This window comes from Microplitis demolitor, chromosome 2, assembly GCF_026212275.2.
Source record: "Microplitis demolitor isolate Queensland-Clemson2020A chromosome 2, iyMicDemo2.1a, whole genome shotgun sequence".
Taxonomy (NCBI): Eukaryota; Metazoa; Arthropoda; class Insecta; order Hymenoptera; family Braconidae; genus Microplitis; species Microplitis demolitor.
In genome coordinates, this window is record NC_068546.1 from 17,410,480 (window position 1) to 17,429,680 (window position 19,201).

Here is a 19,201-nt window from a genome sequence, read left to right on the forward strand (position 1 = left end):
CAGTTTCTCGCCAACTTGGCTATCAGGGCAAATAAATTTGTGACAAAAAAAATTTTTGACGATCCGAAATAACGGACTCTGACCAAAAAATTAAGACGGTCATTTCGCATTAAACAGGCTCGTCATTTAGTTCCGTCGGTCATAAGACCGTCAGCGGACTGTCTTATGACCAAAACTCAAAATGACGGACATTCCGCATCTCTAATTATGCCTAATAGTTTTAAAATCTTACTAACTTATTTGAATATAGTACTAGTATGATATCATACAGCACAGTTTGCTTTAGCCAAAACTTACTTTATAAAAGTTTCCTTGAATTTTTCGTCAAATGTCCGTCAACTTCAGACTTTTCCGTTTTTTACGACAATTTGTATGCAACTTGCTATTCAATTTGACGTAAATTTACTACTCGAATTAGAATGCAAATTTACTTTAAAAGTTGACTAAAAGAAGTTGACGTCAATTTTCAGGCAAATTTTATGTCAATTTATTGTTAATTTGACTTAAAAAATTATAAAGTATTTTTTTACCGGTAAATTGTGAACATTTTTATGTATAAATTTGCTTGCATTCTGAAATGGTAAGAATGAATTTTACCGACTTTGTTTTTTTCGTAAAAAGTTACCTCAAAATCGAACGAAAATTAACCGCAATTTTTTCTTTCCAACTTCTGCTGTAAAATTAGCGACAAATTTGGGCAGAAAATTTCAGGTAATTTCAACATCAAATTACTGTCAATTTCAAGCTAAAGTGGCTATTAGGGAATTTCGGGTATAAACTGAATTTCAAGTTTGCAGAGCCAATCCTTTTCGAATTTACAGCAAATGTACGTCAGCTTTTGTTGTTCAGTTTTTTGACTACAATATACGTGCAATATACAGTGCAAGGATTAACAAAAGATCACCCCAAACTTTGCTCTTCAACTTTTAGTGCGATTTCCTTCCAATTTTGACAACAGATTTTGGTTGCTGACATATGTTTACAGTCAAATTAGCTTTGGAGTACTTTCAAATTTACTGAAAATTAAGGAAATTGGGGTCAACGTATTGCACAACTTTTTACAGTTTACTCAACGTCAAGCGTTTACATATATTTCTGTCAACTTGCTGTCAGGGTGTAACGTGTTGCTATGAGGAGAAAATCTTTATTTAGCTACAATTTTGACGTCAAATTCAAGGAAACTTTTGATGAGCTACCCCATCTGGGTTAACTACTATTATTATTCCGACGAGTGTGTGAATCGTGTAGAGTCCAATGCGCATATAAACAAGCATGGCTGCATTTGCTTTTCTTGTTTTAAAAAATGGTTTATCAGTTAATGGTGAGCTCAATAATTTATGTTTAACTGTTTAATTACATTTCTACATTTATATTTAAATTCATTGCAACTATGATACATATTTATGAGCTTTTGTTTATGTAATTTTAGAATTTCTGTTTTAATATCAGGTATAACGTAACGTGACAATTTACTCGTGTTCATTGTTATTGGTATCGTGAAGACCAATACATAAATTGTATATATATATACATATATATATATATATATATATATATATATATATATATATATTTAATTGAAGGTTATGCTAATTTTATAAGAATAAAAATTATTAGCATTTATGAAAAATATTAACTCATGGACGGGAGTGATAAAAAATCTGTTGCTGACAATTTTGTCAAAAAAATAAAGACACTTCTTAATGAAAAAAAATGCAACGAAGCATTCGAATACCTACTTGAAATCAGCGATGGAGAAATTTTGGATCAAAGATCTTGGGAGTTAGTTCCTACAGTGGTAGAATTTCTTAATGAAGATAATTATTTGAATAATCTCAATGTTTTTAATATATGTGAAAAAATATTAGAAACTGTTGCTGTTAAATGTAATCCCAATGAAACGGTTCTATTGTTTTTAGAACAAGTTGAAGATTTTGAGAATGATTTTAGATTCCATGCTCTGTTAAATCCTTTAGCAAAGTCTTTGACAAAAGCTGATCTAGATAAAGTTATTGAGTGGGTCGTAAGTACTATAAGATCTTACAGTGAAAATTTACCATTACCAAGTAACAAAAAACCAAGTGAAATTATTGTCGATGAGCACGGAAGATCCGATAAGCTCAGCACAAAACTCAAATACCAAGATCCAGCGAGTAAACGACTAACCACAACATATCAATCAATTTCATCTTTTTTAGAATATGTTATCAACAAATGCATCAATTTAAATTCAAACCATAACACTAAAATATCAATGTATCTACTTAATTTACATCTAACACTCTTTGGTAAACCTTTTTCAAATTTGAATATCAGTGGAAATAATGAATTGCGTATTTATGAGTCATCGATTATTCAAATGAGTCTTTTAACCGGTAACTTAATGAAATTTTTAAAAATTATCGAAGAGCGCAGTTTCAAACGGATAACTAAATCCATAGAAGAGCGGAGAATCGATATTGATAATATTCCAAGTCTCGAGATCCAATTATTCGATGTTGAAATTAGTGATTTAGCTTATGCAAATTTCTATTTTATTCTCACGACTTCTGAGACACTGAGTCATTTGATTCCACAAGTTTATCATCCACATTATTTAATGAATACGCTATTCTATCTTGCTAATTATTTAATAAAGCAACCAGAATATAATTTACTATCAAAAGGTTTGCGGTTAATTGCTAAAATTTTAGAAAGACTTGATATTGAATCAGTTTCGCAAAAATATGTAGAATCGGCGGTGCATCGTAATTTATTTTCAAGTTTAACGCAAGTAATGGTTTACTGTGACTCTATGCCAGAACGGAAAATGGCTCTGGATATTTTTTGTAATTATATTGAACGTTTTACAATAAGAGCACGATATTCATTAATAATTCATTTATATGAGACGAGCAATCATTCAGGTTTACTTGCCTTAATAATAAGTATTTTAAAAGAATCAATAATCAAATCATTAGATAGTAGATCACCGTGTGAGTACTTTATTGGCGATAAATTAGCAGTAATATTACATCGCATTTGTAAACTTCCAAATGGAAGTACATCAGATTTGGTTGAAATTTCTGACGAATTAATAGCTGCACTAAATTTATTAAGATTTTTAATTTTGAGAGATAAAAGCAACATTACGGGTATTTGGACAATTATAAAAACTATAAAAGATAACTTTTTAGAGCCATTAAGAGAAGGTATTGAACTTTCACGTGCTCATTGGAAAGTCAAAATTAATGAACTCGAAGAAAAAAAAATAAATCAGCATCGAAAAAATGAAATAGTAGATGACATTAGTGTAACAGTTGGAGGTGAAAATTTACCGAAGATGCCAATAGAAGAAACAATAAAATTTTGTTACTCTGCTTTGAATGCTCTCGACATTATGGAATGTATTTTGACTCGAACTAACGAATGTATAGAAACTCATCATTTTTATAAATTACCTAATTGTTAATAAAGTATTTTTATATATGTCTGTAATTGTGCTTTTTATTGTTTATCAATAAATTTTCATTTTATGAAATACTTAGTTAATTTAAGATCATCTAAACATTTTTATTACTTGTCCCCTGAAAAATTAAGCATCTCTCATATAATTCATAGTTTAAAAGTGATCGAAAGAAAATTGTTTCAAATTTTTTTCGGCAAAAAAGGTTGAGCAAAAAGAGAAATTTCATTGTTATAGAAATTTTTATTTATGAAATTAATCTTATTGGACGCTTGAAAAAACAATGAATTCTAAATTTTATAGATATTAATTTCTTCTGAGTTGAAGCCGATATAAAAAATCATATGCAGTCATGATTCTATCTAATTTGAAATAATAAATATTTATAGGTATCCGAAGTTTATGGACTTCCAAGTTATTGCTTGTGTCTCAGTCATCCTTGGTTGAAGGACAGAAAAAAGATGGATTCAAATTTAAAAGCGAGCAAGAATATGAAGAAAATATAAAAATCAAAATCTTATCAGCATCGCTGCCATTTGTCAACGAATTCGGATGGAGTCGACAAACTATTAGTGCTGGTGAATCTATTTAGTTGAATAGAATCAAGTAGGTTTTTCATGAATACAACAAAAACTATAACATTGAAAGAATTGTTTGTTGTAGGTGCGGAAGCGATTGGATATCCTGGAATAATCCATGGATTGTTTCCGAAAGGTGGAATAGAATTAGTTCAATACTTTTATGCAAGTTGTAATGCAGAGTTGAATAAAATTTTAAAAATTGAGGCATTGACGATTGAAGAGAATCTCACTAAAAAAAAAAAATCTCCAGAAGTTTACATAAAAAATGCTTTGGAAAAACGATTGAGAATGCTGGTGCCATATAAATCGACCTGGCCGCAAGCAATTACTCTAATGACACTTCCACCTAATGTTCCGATTGCATTGGCTAATATCCTCACTTTGATTGATGATATATGTTATTATGCTGGCGACAGATCCGTTGATGTAAGTTTTTTTTTATTTATAATTTGATTAATCTACTCAGTAAAAATTAGGATTGAAACTTTTAGCTCTATGGTCTAATGTAGTAGGTCTATGAGTATCTACCGAGATCTACGAGCATTTAAAAATTATTTCCAAAGAAAAAAAAAAGATCAATTAAGTCATGACTTAAATAATTTAGTCGCTGAGATTGAATCATCTGTGAATGCAGATGAACTTAGTATTCAAGTCCAGTAGATTATTAATTTTTGAGTTGATAAAACAAGTGCCATCTGCTGGTCTCGAACCTGGGCCCTACCGATTACAAATCGAACCTACTACCGCAACGTTAATACACGAACTTGATAACATGAGGTTCTATGTCGTATTTATTTACCTCTAAAGTACTACTTATCCGAGAAGTTGAAAGACATTAAAAGTAGGTGTTCGTTGTTGAAGAATTGAGTTATTTTGAAAAATTAAATTGTCAATATAAATTATTTCATAAGTATTGAAAAATGATTAAAAATTATTTAATACGTTAACAGTAATATAGGGTAGGAAAAACATAAGTTTTATGAAAATAAAATATAAAAATAAAGTTCACTGTTATAAATTTAATCGTTTCAACGGCTCAGCGCGAATTATTATTAACTTTGATTAAATATTTTCTAATTCAGATTTATTTTAAATTATTGTCTTACTATTATCTATTTCTAATTTTTAAATAACAAGCCTTTTAGTATTAGTTATTTATCCCTCCGTCCATCGCGCGATCTCGCCACCCTTCGTTCATCTTTCCGCGGCGTTCCGCCGCAATGTATTTAATATTGCGGTGTTGCCAAGTATCATAATTATAATTTTTTTAAGTTCAAATCACACAAGCTTATACGAGTAAACAATTGTAATTATTTTTAGAATTTTTTTATTAAAATAAAAATTTTGTATTAAATAAAAATATAAATGAAAGAGATTAATTAAATAAGCTAGAAATGAGCCACTGATGGTAACTGGCAACACTGCGCAGAAAATCCGAACAAATTCAACGTCCGAGTTTACTCACGTCAGCGTCACATCGCCGCGTTTCTCAGGTTTTCCAACCAAAAAAATTATTTTTTAAATATTTAAAATATCGGAAAAATAATTATCATTGATTCATTCGATACTAAAAAATATAGTAGGAAAACTCTTAAAATTTCAAAAGATTAGAAAATTTATTTTTTTAAAATTAATCTTTTAATAAAAATTGCAGCGCTGCGCTCATAGCGCGATGAACGAAGACTAAATAATATTTCGTTAATGGAGCAAAAAAAAAAAAATAGTCGTTTCAAATGAGCCACCCTAATATATATATATATATATATATATATATATATATATATATATATATATATATATATATATATATATATATATATACATACATGAGAGTGCTTCGTTTCTGACGAAAGTATTTTTTTTTGTTACTCATCAAGCAAAATAAAGTTTTTTATGCTCAAACAAAGATTCCTGCCCAGTTTGAGCTTTTAATTCCAATCCTAAGTACTTTCCATTTGATTTCCAAGATTTCCCATTTAAAATACACGTAAATTAAATTACTTTTTTTTTAACTTTCTAATACTCAGGTGCGTTTTATGATATCGACGCGGTTTTGGTCGAAAATTGTAGGGTATTTGGTGTTCTTCAAAAGTGCCCATAGTAACTTAGCTGTAATTCCAACTGTTTCACTGATGAGCGCTGTGGAAGTGATTTTTGGTATCAAATTGACCTTTATTGGCTTGCAGAACGTAAACCAATGAATGCACACTAAAAATGTAAAGGGGAATCTTATAGGAAATTTTATTTTCTTCAAAGAAAGCCCTATGAGTCAAGTCGCTAAAGTCCATAGTTTCCGAGTTATAGGAGTTTTAATAATTTAAAAAATATAATATTAAAAAAAAAAAATTTGGGAAATCCAAAAGTGCACGACTCATAATGCTCATTTATTATGAAATAATAAAATAATAACAAAAAAATGGCGGGAAGCACGAATAAATTTAAAATATTTAAAATTTGTTGTTTTTTTTTTTTTTTTTAATTATATTAGTAATTTTTTATAATTATAAAAGAATTTTCTTAAAATATCTTGATTAATAACAAAAAAAAAAATATATTTATGAATAAAAACAAATAAAAGAAAAGAATTGAATTGAAAAAATTCAGACTTACCAATTAGCAATAACACAAAAAAAAAACAGCTGTACTAGGGCGGTAATGTGCAAGCGCCCCTGGTGGAATAAATGTACGTATAATGTCTAGATATATCACCATCTATGTCAATTTTACATAGATATATATATGTATGGTTATACATCTTTTTTATTCTTTTATTAATTGTGATTAAACGACACTGAATTACCTAGCCATTTCCAATTGGGGATCTACAATTCTTTCAAAGAATTTTGTAAAAAAAAAATTTGCTTCAATTACTGGATTTTTTCGCTAGTTATCGTGTCTACGGGTTTCATACTTGACGGACAGGAAAGTTTTTTAAACTATTTTGATGTTTTTTCGGTTTTTATTAAACTAAATAAATTTTTGAAAAGTATGGAATTAATCTCCATTCAATTATCTTCAAAATAGCGTGCAACTTATCTTAATTCCGTAAATCAACAAAAGTATAATAATTCAAATAGTTGCCGAAGTGAGGCGAAAAAAATTTTTCGATCGTAAAGCACTCTCTGATGCTTCGCATCATGAGTCGTGCAAAATGACAATTGCTATTTTATTTTTCATATTATTAAAATTCCTATAACTTGGAAACTTTGGACTTGAGCGACTTGACTCATAGGACTTTTTTTGAAAGGAATAAAATTTCTATAAAATTTCCATTTACATTTTTGGTGTGTATTCGTTGGTTTACGTTCTGTAAGTCAATAAAGGTCAATTTTTTACGAAAAATGACTTTCTCAGCGGACATCAGTGAAACAGCTGGAATTACAGCTAAGTTACTATGGGCACTTTTGAAGAACACCAAATACCCTACAATTTTCGACCAAAATCGCGTCGATATCATAAAACGCACCTGAGTATTAGAAAGTTAAAAAAAAAGTAATTTAGTTTACGTGTATTTTAAATGGGAAATCTTTGAAATCAAATGGAAAGTACTTAGGATTGGAATTAAGAGCTCAAACTTAGCAGGAATTTTTGTTTTAGCATAAAAAACAATATTTTGCTTGATGAGTAACGAAAAAAATACTTTCGTCGGAAACGAAGCACCCTAATATATATATATATATATATATATGTATATATATATATATAATATATATAAAATATATACATAATATATATATATATATATATATATATCTACATTAGGATACTTCATTTCAGAGCAACAATTTTTTTTTAAGTACATGTTGAAAAAATCATAGTTCAACAAAAAAAAAAATTCGCGCAAGAAAAAAAATTTTTTGTCGATTACAGACCTAGCTCATTGAAAATCTGATTTTTCCATTTAAATAACACGGGAAAAGTTTTTTTTTTAACTTTGAGTATTTTTAACTCGTTAAGGTTGTTCGGACAATACCCCGTAAATCAAAATAAAATCTAAATTTTTTTTCTCCAAAAATTGAAAATGTAATTATATAAATTCATTATTTGAATTTAGACTGTACTTATCTACTTATCATTATTTTCGAAGGGATTAATTTATTAATTTAATTAATATTAATAAAAAATAAAATACTTTTGACTCAAGTATTTTTTTTTCATAATGTAGATCTGACAACGTTGCTTTGAACAGTTGTTCACGTTAGATCTAGCTGGAGTGTTCAGTTGAATTTTATTTATTTTGAAGAGTAAAAAGTATTTTATTTAATTATTGATTTATCGAATAAAAATGCGTAATGCAAATCAATTCAGTCACAATGGACGATTCGCAAGGAAAAGTATAGTTGCATGGAGAAAAAATGTAAATAAAAGCTTGAAACGATTCCACGCTGAGTATAAAAATTCAGGCGTACAATTGCCAAATGGGCGACGAATCGTTGATTCTGATAATCTAAATATCAATCTTACTTTAAAATAAATGACGTTATTGTTGATTCGCACGTATAAAAGCTATAAAGCTTGTCATATCAACGTTCGTTTTTAATTTATTGTTTTTATATTAATTTAAAAAATTTATAATAAATTTAAAAATGAGTAATAGAAATTATTTTTACTGACTCAATATTATTTTACTCTTGCCTATTATGTGTAATATTTTGTATTAATAGGTTAAAAATTATTTGTTTAATTTTTTCAGATTACCGCAATTACAAATTTAAAAATAAAATAAAAAATTTTTATTACATATGATATACATCTGCAGAAATAATTGCTTATGTTTTTAATTTTAAAAGTTAGCGCGTTTTATTTCTTGCGACGTTGCCGCACTTATCTGAATCACGTGAATAGATTATTTTTCATCATGGCGAGTGGATTTTTTTGTGAATTTTCTTTGCCTCGTATTAAAATATTTTAAAAATCATTCGTCAGAACACTTTTTAACTATTTTTAACGTATTCTACGATAGTTAATTAATAAAGAGAAAAGTTTTTTGTTTTTTTATCTTTATAAGGAACAACTACATAACTCGAAACAAGGGCATTTCCTCTACGTTTCCTATACTCTGTTAAATTACGATATTTCAATAATTAATAACTTAAAAACTATTCATCAGATGTTCCTAAAAAAATTAATTTATACGTATTTGATATTAATTAATAACATACCAAAAATTTAGATTTTTATCTAAATGTCGCAATAATGTCCGAACAACCTTAACAAATGAAAAAATTAAATAGACTAATACATATTTTTGAAGAAAATTGAACGCTCTACAAAAAGGTCTCTTATCATTTTTTGATAAATCCAGCTGTTCTAAAGTTATTAGAGCTCGAAGTAAAGTTGGAGATCTTTTTACTTTTCTAGCGAAACTATCAGATTTATCACAAAATGTTGTAGGGTCTTCTTTGTTGAAAATTTTATTCTCTACAAATGATTATCAGTAAAGTTTTTTCGAATTCCGCATTGTTTTCTAGTTATTTTCATTTTTATTTCAAGCTCTTAAAAAAGCAGTTTTGATCGATTTCAAGAACGTGACATTGAAAGCGCTTGAATTTCAAAGCACTGCGATTTTTCTTTCTTAGTGTTCCGATGTTTTAAATTTATCGATTTTGCCAAAAATCGCATAAGGAGCGATTCTTTGGTTTCTAATCATTTCTTTATTGTCAAAAAGTTTTTTTTTTAACGACAAGCTTTATTTCTTCAATCCAAAACAGTAATTATTGAAAAAATTGATAAAAACAAATTTTTTTCAAAATAGTATATTACATACCGAGGCCAGTAAAATAAGGAAAACCTCAGACCATATGTTTGTCAGTCTCGGCTTCGCCACGGCCAACAATTACATGTGATCTGAGACTTTTCTTATTTTATTGGCCTAGGTATGTAATATACTATTTTTTTTTCAAGAAAATTGATTTCAAAAAAAAAAATTTTTCTTTTCGATATTTTGTTTCCTTATCATCTTCGAAATGATTTTGAAGTTAATAAAATCAATTGTCAACTAATTATTCCTCATAGAGAATATTTTCCAGTTTTTAAAATCCTACTTCCATTCTCTGTATGACCAATACGTTCAGAGTTATTGATTATCACTCCAGAATAGACTTTTTTGTTTTGATCAATGATAACTTGGCGTCGTAGAAACTTTTTGCGGCCGGCAAATCAAAGGGCATAAAATTTCCTAAAAGATTTATAAGGTCAAATTATCAAAAAAAATTTATCGATGCCCATAGACTTGTTGGAAGATGAGCAAAAATTTGTAAAATTTTTTTTTCGTCGGTTTTCTTAGGATTACTCCGGAACCGTGCATGATAAAAATTTGAAATCCAGATCTGAAAACTAGAAACTTGAGGCTACAATTTGCTTTTTTTTTACTCTATGACCATTTTTCACTGAGTTATAGCATGTTGAAAATCACCCAAAAATTGAGAATTTTCTGAGATATCGATTATAAAAGTCAAAGCTATCCTTTTTCATTTGAAGGCTGACATCTCAACAGCAAATTATCGTACAAAGAAACAAAGAAAAGCATATTGTAGCGGAATAAATTTCCTAAACGAGCCATGAATTCATTTTTCTGGAAAAAATTTTTCGAGTTCCATAGATATTGCTGGAAGATCTTCAAACTAGAGATTTCAAGCTTCAATTTGGTTTTTTTTTATTTCTTCGATACAATCATTTTCACGAAAATACAGCCTTGCAAAAATCACTAAAACATTTATAAAATTTTCTTGTTCCTTTAATTTTTTGGATAAGTGTACATTCATGAGCAATAATTCTATCCGGGTAGTTTTGCTTGTAGGAAAAATTAAAATAATAACAGAATACTTCTGTATGAAAAGACAGCAAAATACGTCTCTATGATAATAAAACGTGGAGTAGGGATGGGCGATGTTAGCGAAAAAAATCGACATCGGACTATCGATTTCCGAAATTTTTCACCATCGAACCATCGATGTTTTGAAAAAAACATTGAAACATCGATTGTAGACATCGATGTTGAAAATGCGCGCGAAAATTCGAAAAAGTTATAATTACAACTAAATGTGACATAAAAAAGAAATAATTTTCAATTATTACTAATTATAATCTAATCATCAATAATTACTAATCATAAAAATAAATTATTAGGAAAGTTAAATAATTTATTCATCAATCAATAGTTTATTATTGAGAACAAACGTATTATTAAATCCAATATTGTCATATGCTTTGTCTAGGTAGTTACCAGATACATTAGGGTGATTCAAAAAATACCAAATTTTTTGTTTCTTCGCTCAAACGGGTTCAAAAGTTTCATTTAGATATAAAAAGACGCCTGTGAAAATTAGACCTCTTAATATTAGCTTTAAGAGGTTCCGCATTGCACTTTTCTATTTCCCATAAGAATAACATGGAAAAATTTTCTTTTGCATGTTCTGATTTTTATAACTAGCTAACGATGCATTATAGAAAAAATCAACAGGCATGATTTTGTAGGAAATTGAATGCTCTACAAAAAAAGTCTCTTATCATTTTTTGATAAATCCATTTATTCAGAAGTTATTCGAGGTTGAAGTTGAATTTATATTAAATTTTGAGATCTTTTTACTTTTCCGGCAAAACTATCAGACTTATCACAAAATATCATAGGACCTTTTTAGTAGACATTTTTATTTCCTACGAATTATTACTCATAAAGTTTTTTCGAATTCCGCATTGTTTTCTAGTTATTTTCATTTTAATCTCGAGCTCATAAAAAAAAGAATCTTCTGATCGATTTTAAGAACTTGAGATTAAAATGAAAATAACTAGAAAACAATGCGGAATTCGAATAAACTTTATGAGTAATAATTCATAGGAAATAAAAATGTCTACAAAAAAGGTCCTATGATATTTTGTGATAAGTCTGATAGTTTCGCCGGAAAAGTAAAAAGATCTCAAAATTTAATATAAATTCAACTTCAACCTCGAATAACTTCTGAATAAATGGATTTATCAAAAAATGATAAGAGACTTTTTTTGTAGAGCATTCAATTTCCTACAAAATCATGCCTGTTGATTTTTTCTATAATGCATCGTTAGCTAGTTATAAAAATCAGAACATGCAAAAAAAAATAGAAAAGTGCAATGTGGAACCTCTTAAAGCTAATATTAAGAGGTCTAATTTTCACAGGCGTCTTTTTATATCTAAATGAAACTTTTGAACCTGTTTGAGCGAAGAAACAAAAAATTTGGTATTTTTTGAATCACCCTACAGGTACATGTAAAATGATTATATCATTTCCAGTCATTTGAAATATTTATGTTCATAAAAATATTTGAAATAATTTATAAATATTAATTTATAGGTTTTCAATCATCGAAAGCTTTTAAAATCTTTCAAATAAAAATGCAACGAAACTTGAAGTTAGTCAATAGTCAAAACTTGTAAAAAAATAGGACACAATTCCTTATTGGTTGACATTAAGGCTCGCGCGTAGCGCGCTATTTAAATTTCTAGTAGAAATTATTTTGATGTCGATGGTTCATTCTATTACATCGGACATCGATGTTTCCCGAAAAAAACATCGATAGTCGAAACATCAATGTTTATCGCCAATCTTTAGTTTTATGACGACTAGATATAGAGGTTTGCGCGCGCGCGCGCGCGTGTGTGTGTGTGTGTGTGTGTGTGTGTGTGTGTGTGTGTGTGTGTGTGTGTGTGTGTGTGTGTGTGTGTGTGTGTGTGTGTGTGTGTGTGTGTGTATTAAACTTTGAAATAATTTTAAAAAATGTCTCTTACAGTGAGTTTGTGGAAATGAAGCGACTTTGAAATAAATTTAAAATTTCTAGAATTTATTTGTTCCCATAATTTTTGCAAGTAGGGTTTAACTGAAGCATTTACAGCTTCGATTTATAATAAACAATATTGTGTTTCTTATATTCTTAATTATGTATAATTTGGTTAATGTAGTCATACATGATCATATCTGGTTATTTTTTCGACTTTGTAATCATTGTATTTTTATCTGCTTAGTTTAATTGGTATACAAGAAGAATCGTTCTCGCTGGAATTTATAAAACGACAGAGCTTTATTTAATCCAAGATGATAGTAATGATAATAAAGAAACTTGGGAGTTTTTAGAACGAAGAATAAAAGATGCTCATCAAATTTACAGCTTACTCAATGTAGCTTCTGACTTGCCACCACCCGATCGAGTTATCAATCGTGCTACCGAGGCGACAACTGCAGTTTTTGTGACGGTATTATTTCTTCCTATGTTTTGTTATTTACACTAATTTATAATTTTAGTAGGAATTATAGATCTCTATATTATTTTATAAATTACTCAATCTTTAATTGGTAATTTGCAACTGGCAATTAATATTTCAACTGTAAATAAATAAAAATTTCCTTATTATTTTTAGGCACGAAATATACTTGGTTTAAATTGGAATAGGTAAGAAGGTCAATGAATAAATATAATCTACTGTCAATTGTGATACTTGTAGTTATTAAAATTTTTAATTGATGAAATCGTACCAAGAAACTTTGTTTTCCTGAAGAATCTAGTGTATTATTGTTTTCTAACTGTGCTCATGTGTTGTAGTAATTATCAGCGTACCTGAATCGTCAAGAAAAACTATTTAATGCATACTTAATTTTTAACTTTTTTCTACCTTTTTGACTTCCCACTAAAAAATCGAAGATTTTACAAAAACTCGGGAAGTTATTCTTTCCAGCCTGATCTATTTTCAGAATTATGTTCCTGTGTATGTATGTGTAATAACTAGGCAACCAATTTGAATGGTTTCGGCAGCAATTAAAAAGGCTTGTCAGCCATAGACTTTCCTGTGAATTTTCTATGAATCAATCAAATAGACTACAATATATAAGAAAAACAAAAAATATACCATTTTTTTTTTTAATTTTTCAAAATTCCTAAGAAACGACTCAATCGATCGGTTCCAAAATCTAATTAGCTGTGAAACCCAGTAAAACGCGTTGATCGCCGTATAAACTGTCTTAATTGGATGATTCGTTCGAAAGATATCGCATGAGGAAGAGATAGTAAAAAAACTGTTTTTTGCAATTATCTTTGCGACGACTGAACTAAATGATTTCGAAAGAAAGACAGCTATAGGATTCAATAAAACGCGTCGATTATCGTCCAAGCGATATCGTGGGAGAAAAAAATGGTGTTACGATTGGAGTTCGTGATGGGCGTAGGTACAAGTTTTGTAGAAAATGTTGAATAGAAGGGACTTACATTGATCAAGGTCCAGTTCGTACGCCCGGCCACAATTAGCCTAAAACTCAATTTATTCTATTAAATAGTAAATTTTCACCTACAAAATATTGTTGAAGACATAATTAATAATTAAAAGCGATTTCAATCTCTGTGACTGATTTGATTTCACAATCTCACGTCGAGATTGTTTTCTTATTTGTGTTATATTTAATTATATTATTGTTTACATGGTAACGAGACCAATATTGATATACCCACTAATAACGGGACAATGAATACTTGCTTTGACCAATTATATAAATAAGAAGATGAAATTTTTCAAACTTAAAAAAAATATTGTAAGTTGATATTTCAGTTTTTTATAACTAAATTCATTATTGAAACTTTGAAATTCCCTTAACTGTCCCACTAATGATCTTGTTAGCCTGTTTCCAGAAATTTTAAAAAAGTTATTACACTTTATAACATTTATAAATGCGGTAAATAAAAAAATTTCATCGACTTTATAAGATTTATGAATCATTATAAAATCAGTTTTTTCGAATTATGTTACGTTATATGAGCGTATCTTAATTATTTCACAAAACTTCATGATTCACACACCTGCACAGCATGATACTCACTCAGAAATTGCTATTATGTAGAATTTGCTAGAATCCAATTATTAAAAATTTTATATGATCATATAAAATTGTATACAAATTTTTAAAATTATATAAAAATTAAAAAATTATATCTAAGTTTTTTGACTGATTAAATAAATAGTAAGATTATATACAAAATAATGTAATTTTATACATTTACATGAAATTGAACCATAAAAATTTATATTATTATATATAAATCAGTGTGTGTACCGTTTAATCTCGGTGGTTATGTGGTGATACCACGGTGGATGTACTGTGTAATCACGGTAGATACACCGTGTATATGCGGTGATAAAATGGCACAACCCCACTGGGTAACCACCGTGGATCCACGGTTTTTATACTTCCTCGGTGTTTCCACCGTGATTCAAATCCGCTAGGGCTCTTACAAAAATAAAATATTCTGGTATTGATTATATCTAACTTTTTGTAGTTACGATGACGCTATACTTTTGGCTACGAATGTCGCGAGTAAACTACCTTAAGCGAGTAATAAAATTTTTTTCATACTAAAATGGGAAATTACCATTATCTAGGCAAAATTAAATGGCATTGGAATAAAGGCTTTAATTCTTTTTTTATTATTTTTGGATCACAAATGAATGATTTATATCATGGCCAAGTAAAAAAATCTAACTTGGGAAATAACGGACACCCTAACATATGTATACTATTATTATCATAGTTATTACTATTATTATCATTATCATTAACATTATCATTATTAATATTACTGTTAACAAAAAAAAAAGTAAGTTTCCATTTTTATTTTATATTTACCGTTATTTATTAACTTTTATTAAATCATTAATTACTAAACTTAAAAAACTTTGTTAATAATAATCTTCTTCAACATATTTTTTAATAGTTTCTGGTAGAGGGAGTTTATGAATATTGTCCCGTCGAGTCTTTTGCCGTATCACAAAACGACATAAATATTGTAAGCTTCTGACTTGCGTGAAACGACTGACAGGTTTGGTGAGTCGTACAGGAAATGCTGGATGACCTGGATGCCTCGGTCGTGAATAACAGAACACCGAATATTTACTAAAATTCATTGAATGATCTATAAGAGCTGGTATTGATGAGAATCTACCACTTTCTCCTTGGTTACAAAGCGAAAACATACCACCACTATGCTCAACTCGTGCATGCAACAATTTACCGGCAGATTTAAAACTCAACGTTAATAAATGCCTGAAAAAAATTATTTGATTTAAAAGAATCATTAATTAATGATAACTTAGTAATTTAATTAGTATAAATTTTTAATGTCAATATTATATCAAAAACAAAAATTTCATTTTATAATACTAACAGAAAAAAGTAATTTTTATTTTCACACTGATAATTCTAAAGAAATATCAAATAAATTAATAGTATATACATCTAGGAAAGTAAAGTAAGAAATGTCTCAGATCATATGTAATAGGCTTTCTTATTTACTTCCCGAGGTGTGTATACTATTAATTATTCTAATACTTCTATTCATTTTTTTTAAGATAAAACAATTAATGGTCTCATTATCTAATAATACAAAGTTTATTACCTATCATCAGACGAATCTCGAATTAAAAAGGCACCATCTGGTTCAGAAAGTAATTGAGCATCCGCCTGCTCACCTGACATAGGCCCCCAATACCATCCATACTTGCTTAACTTCAGCAATTCTTGTGACAAAGTTGATTGACTCGATTCTCCATCAATATTAATGCATTTAACGTCGAAATCATTGTTTAAATTATCTCTCTCGATATAATTCTTATTTTTATTTATATCAACGTTTATGTCATTAGTATTTACATTTGATGATTCTTTTGAATTACACATAATTTCTATATTGCAATGAGCAATATAACGTTGATTTTCATAATCAATATCATGCTCAGATCGCTGATTGTGTTCAGAACAATTTAAATCTACAGAATCAGCGAGACCGAGACAATCGTCTTTGACTCCAACGAATCTTTCGTGATTTAAAGAACTTATTTCGTTCAAGTCAATACTGCTTGTTCCGACATCCAATTCATGAGGATCTTTAACTATTCTCTATTAAAACAATGCGTATAAACAATCATCAATACTTAAAGAATACAAAACCAAGTGCCATACCTTTTTTTTAAACTTGTACAAATTTCTTAAGGATAAATTCTTTTTAATACTTTTGAGCAAACCAATGGATTTTTTTTCATCCATCAAACAATCTATTTTTTCAAATGAATTTTACTTTATTTTTTCTTTAATTTTCTGAGATTCCAGAATCCGTTTTTCACTGAAATTAAAAGTGTTCTGTATTGAATTTACACTGAGAAAAAAAATTACTTTTATTCTTGAAAATTTTCGAGAAAATATAATTTTGTCTCAAGAATTCGTTGAATCAATGGAAATAATTTGCACTCAATTCAAATAAAGTTATTCATTTGTTTATCCATAATATAATAACAAAAAATAAATATTGATGCTTTTTTCTCAAGATATTAATAATTATTAATGATAAAATAAATATTTTTAACGCATTTCTCGAACCGAGAAATTCTTGTTTGGACAATAGTATTTTTTTTTCTCAGTGTACATAGTTTAGATATTTACTTAACATTTCCAGCTACATTTAAAGTACACGTCAGGGTTGTTTTTAAATATATTTTTTTCAGTATTATAAGTATATATAGTAGTCCCGGCGAAAAAGTCGTCCTCCCACTACCGTTAGTTAGCACGAATTTCCTATACATCCACTACCCATTTTAGAACGACTTTTTCGCGGGGACTACTATATTTTTGAACAGAAATAATTTAATGGGATGGGGACACTTTGCCAACAAAATGGCTGCCTAGTCTGAAATTTACAAGGTTGGCGGCAGTGATATTAAAGGGGAAAGGAGGGATATTACCAAAAATTCATAAAGGAGTTCACACATAGAGTCATGAGTAATAATTGGTGCCATTGGCGTAGTGTTTAGGAAAAGTATAAATATCAAATACAAGTACTATATTTAGATAAAGCAGATTTTACAAAATAGTCTGCAAGTTTATTAATAGATGGCATATTCATACTGAAAATTAGTTAGATAATAAATTTCTTAGAGAACTTTTTTAATATTATTATTTATAATAGTAATAAACAATTACAACCGATGTAAACTCTAATGATATGATTTTTATAATTCTAAATATAGTATAATAATATATTTAATCAGAATCTGAGTGAGAAATTGTACGATAGTGCTATCGTTATAAAAAAAATTATCTTGTAACCAATTTATAATAAAAAAGTTTAGTACAGGTAACTAATATTATAATTATTTATAGAATTTTAAATGCATTTTATCAAAAATATTCCAAACACGGATTAATTAAATTAATATACAATTTAATGATTGATACGTTTACTTTTGGTTTTCGATTTAAATATTTTTTGATTTTATTATTTTCTTGACATTAGAAAAAAGTCGATTTGATTTCCCTATAGGTTTTGTTAGGCTTAAAAAATTAATTAATTTTTATAATTTCTGTATTCTGCTTCTTATTGTTATAATTTAATTAGCCGGCGAAATGTAAGAACAAAACTTTCGTATAGAAACCTTTTAGGTTACTTTATACTTTTAACGTTCTTTGATTCGTTTTCAGATTAATCAGGCTTAGTAATTGATACCTAACTTGGAATTTTATTTGATATAAATATTTTTGATGGACATCGATAAATATGATATTGTCCGCATGAAAAAGAAGAAAATCCTTAAATTTCGTTAAATGTCAATTTTGTAATGAAAATTATGCACTCTTACATAATTTCTATCACGAACAAACAGTGAGAACTCGAATTTCCGCTGTATCTCATTTTTGACCGCTAATTGAAGAGATAGATTCTCGCAGTCAATTTGACAGGTTTCGTATGGATTCGATTCCAATGCTAATTTTTTCGGTATTTATGTGTTGCTCATTGTCATGCTGTGGTTTTTTTTCAATAGGCATCAATAGACATGAAATTGTCCGCTTATAAGTGAGAAAAATCTTTAAGTTTCGTTAAATATCGAAGTTTTTAACGAAATTAATGCACTTCTACATGATTTCTATCACGAACAAACAGTGCAAACTTAAAATTCTAATGTATGCCATTTTTGACTGCCTATTGAAGAGATAGATTTTAGCAGTCAATTTAGATGATTATCGGTAGGTTTTGTATGGATTCGATTCCAATGCTAATTTTTTGAGTATTTATGTGTTGCTCATCGTCATGCTGTAATTTTTTTTCAATAGACATCGATAGACATGAAATTGTCCGCTTAAAAGTGAGAAAAATCTTTAAGTTTCGTTAAATA

The 19,201-nt window shown here is 28.5% G+C and overlaps 3 protein-coding genes across 5 annotated transcripts; 2 read left to right on the top strand and 1 right to left on the bottom strand.

Annotated features, from left to right (window-relative positions):
- Positions 1–798: 798 nt before the first annotated feature.
- On the top strand, positions 799–13,643 carry LOC103571468 (ubiquinone biosynthesis protein COQ9, mitochondrial). The gene is made up of 5 exons (XM_008549635.1): positions 799–1,321; positions 3,835–4,023; positions 4,109–4,452; positions 13,022–13,249; positions 13,415–13,643. The coding sequence occupies exons 1-5, from the start codon at positions 1,273–1,275 to the stop codon at positions 13,448–13,450; spliced, it is 846 nt and encodes a 281-aa protein (XP_008547857.1). The 5' UTR covers positions 799–1,272; the 3' UTR covers positions 13,451–13,643.
- Positions 1,332–3,501, top strand: LOC128668972 (glomulin). Its single transcript, XM_053742801.1, has one exon. It carries the CDS (start codon positions 1,640–1,642, stop codon positions 3,449–3,451), a length of 1,812 nt encoding a protein of 603 aa, XP_053598776.1. The 5' UTR covers positions 1,332–1,639; the 3' UTR covers positions 3,452–3,501.
- A 618-nt stretch (positions 13,644–14,261) lies between the features above and the next one.
- On the bottom strand, positions 14,262–17,853 carry LOC103571467 (suppressor of cytokine signaling 6). 3 transcript variants are annotated; one of them, XM_053742804.1, is made up of 4 exons: positions 17,774–17,853; positions 16,998–17,157; positions 16,435–16,934; positions 14,262–16,082 (listed from the first exon to the last, which is right to left on the bottom strand). In XM_053742804.1, exons 2-4 carry the CDS (start codon positions 17,079–17,081, stop codon positions 15,719–15,721), a joined length of 948 nt encoding a protein of 315 aa, XP_053598779.1. In that variant the 5' UTR covers positions 17,082–17,157; positions 17,774–17,853; the 3' UTR covers positions 14,262–15,718. The 3 variants fall into 3 exon arrangements, with proteins under 3 accessions (XP_053598779.1, XP_053598778.1, XP_053598777.1); XM_053742803.1 differs by lacking the exon at positions 17,774–17,853 and adding an exon at positions 17,412–17,693; XM_053742802.1 differs by lacking the exon at positions 17,774–17,853 and adding an exon at positions 17,475–17,692.
- Between the last annotated feature and the right edge of the window lie 1,348 nt (positions 17,854–19,201).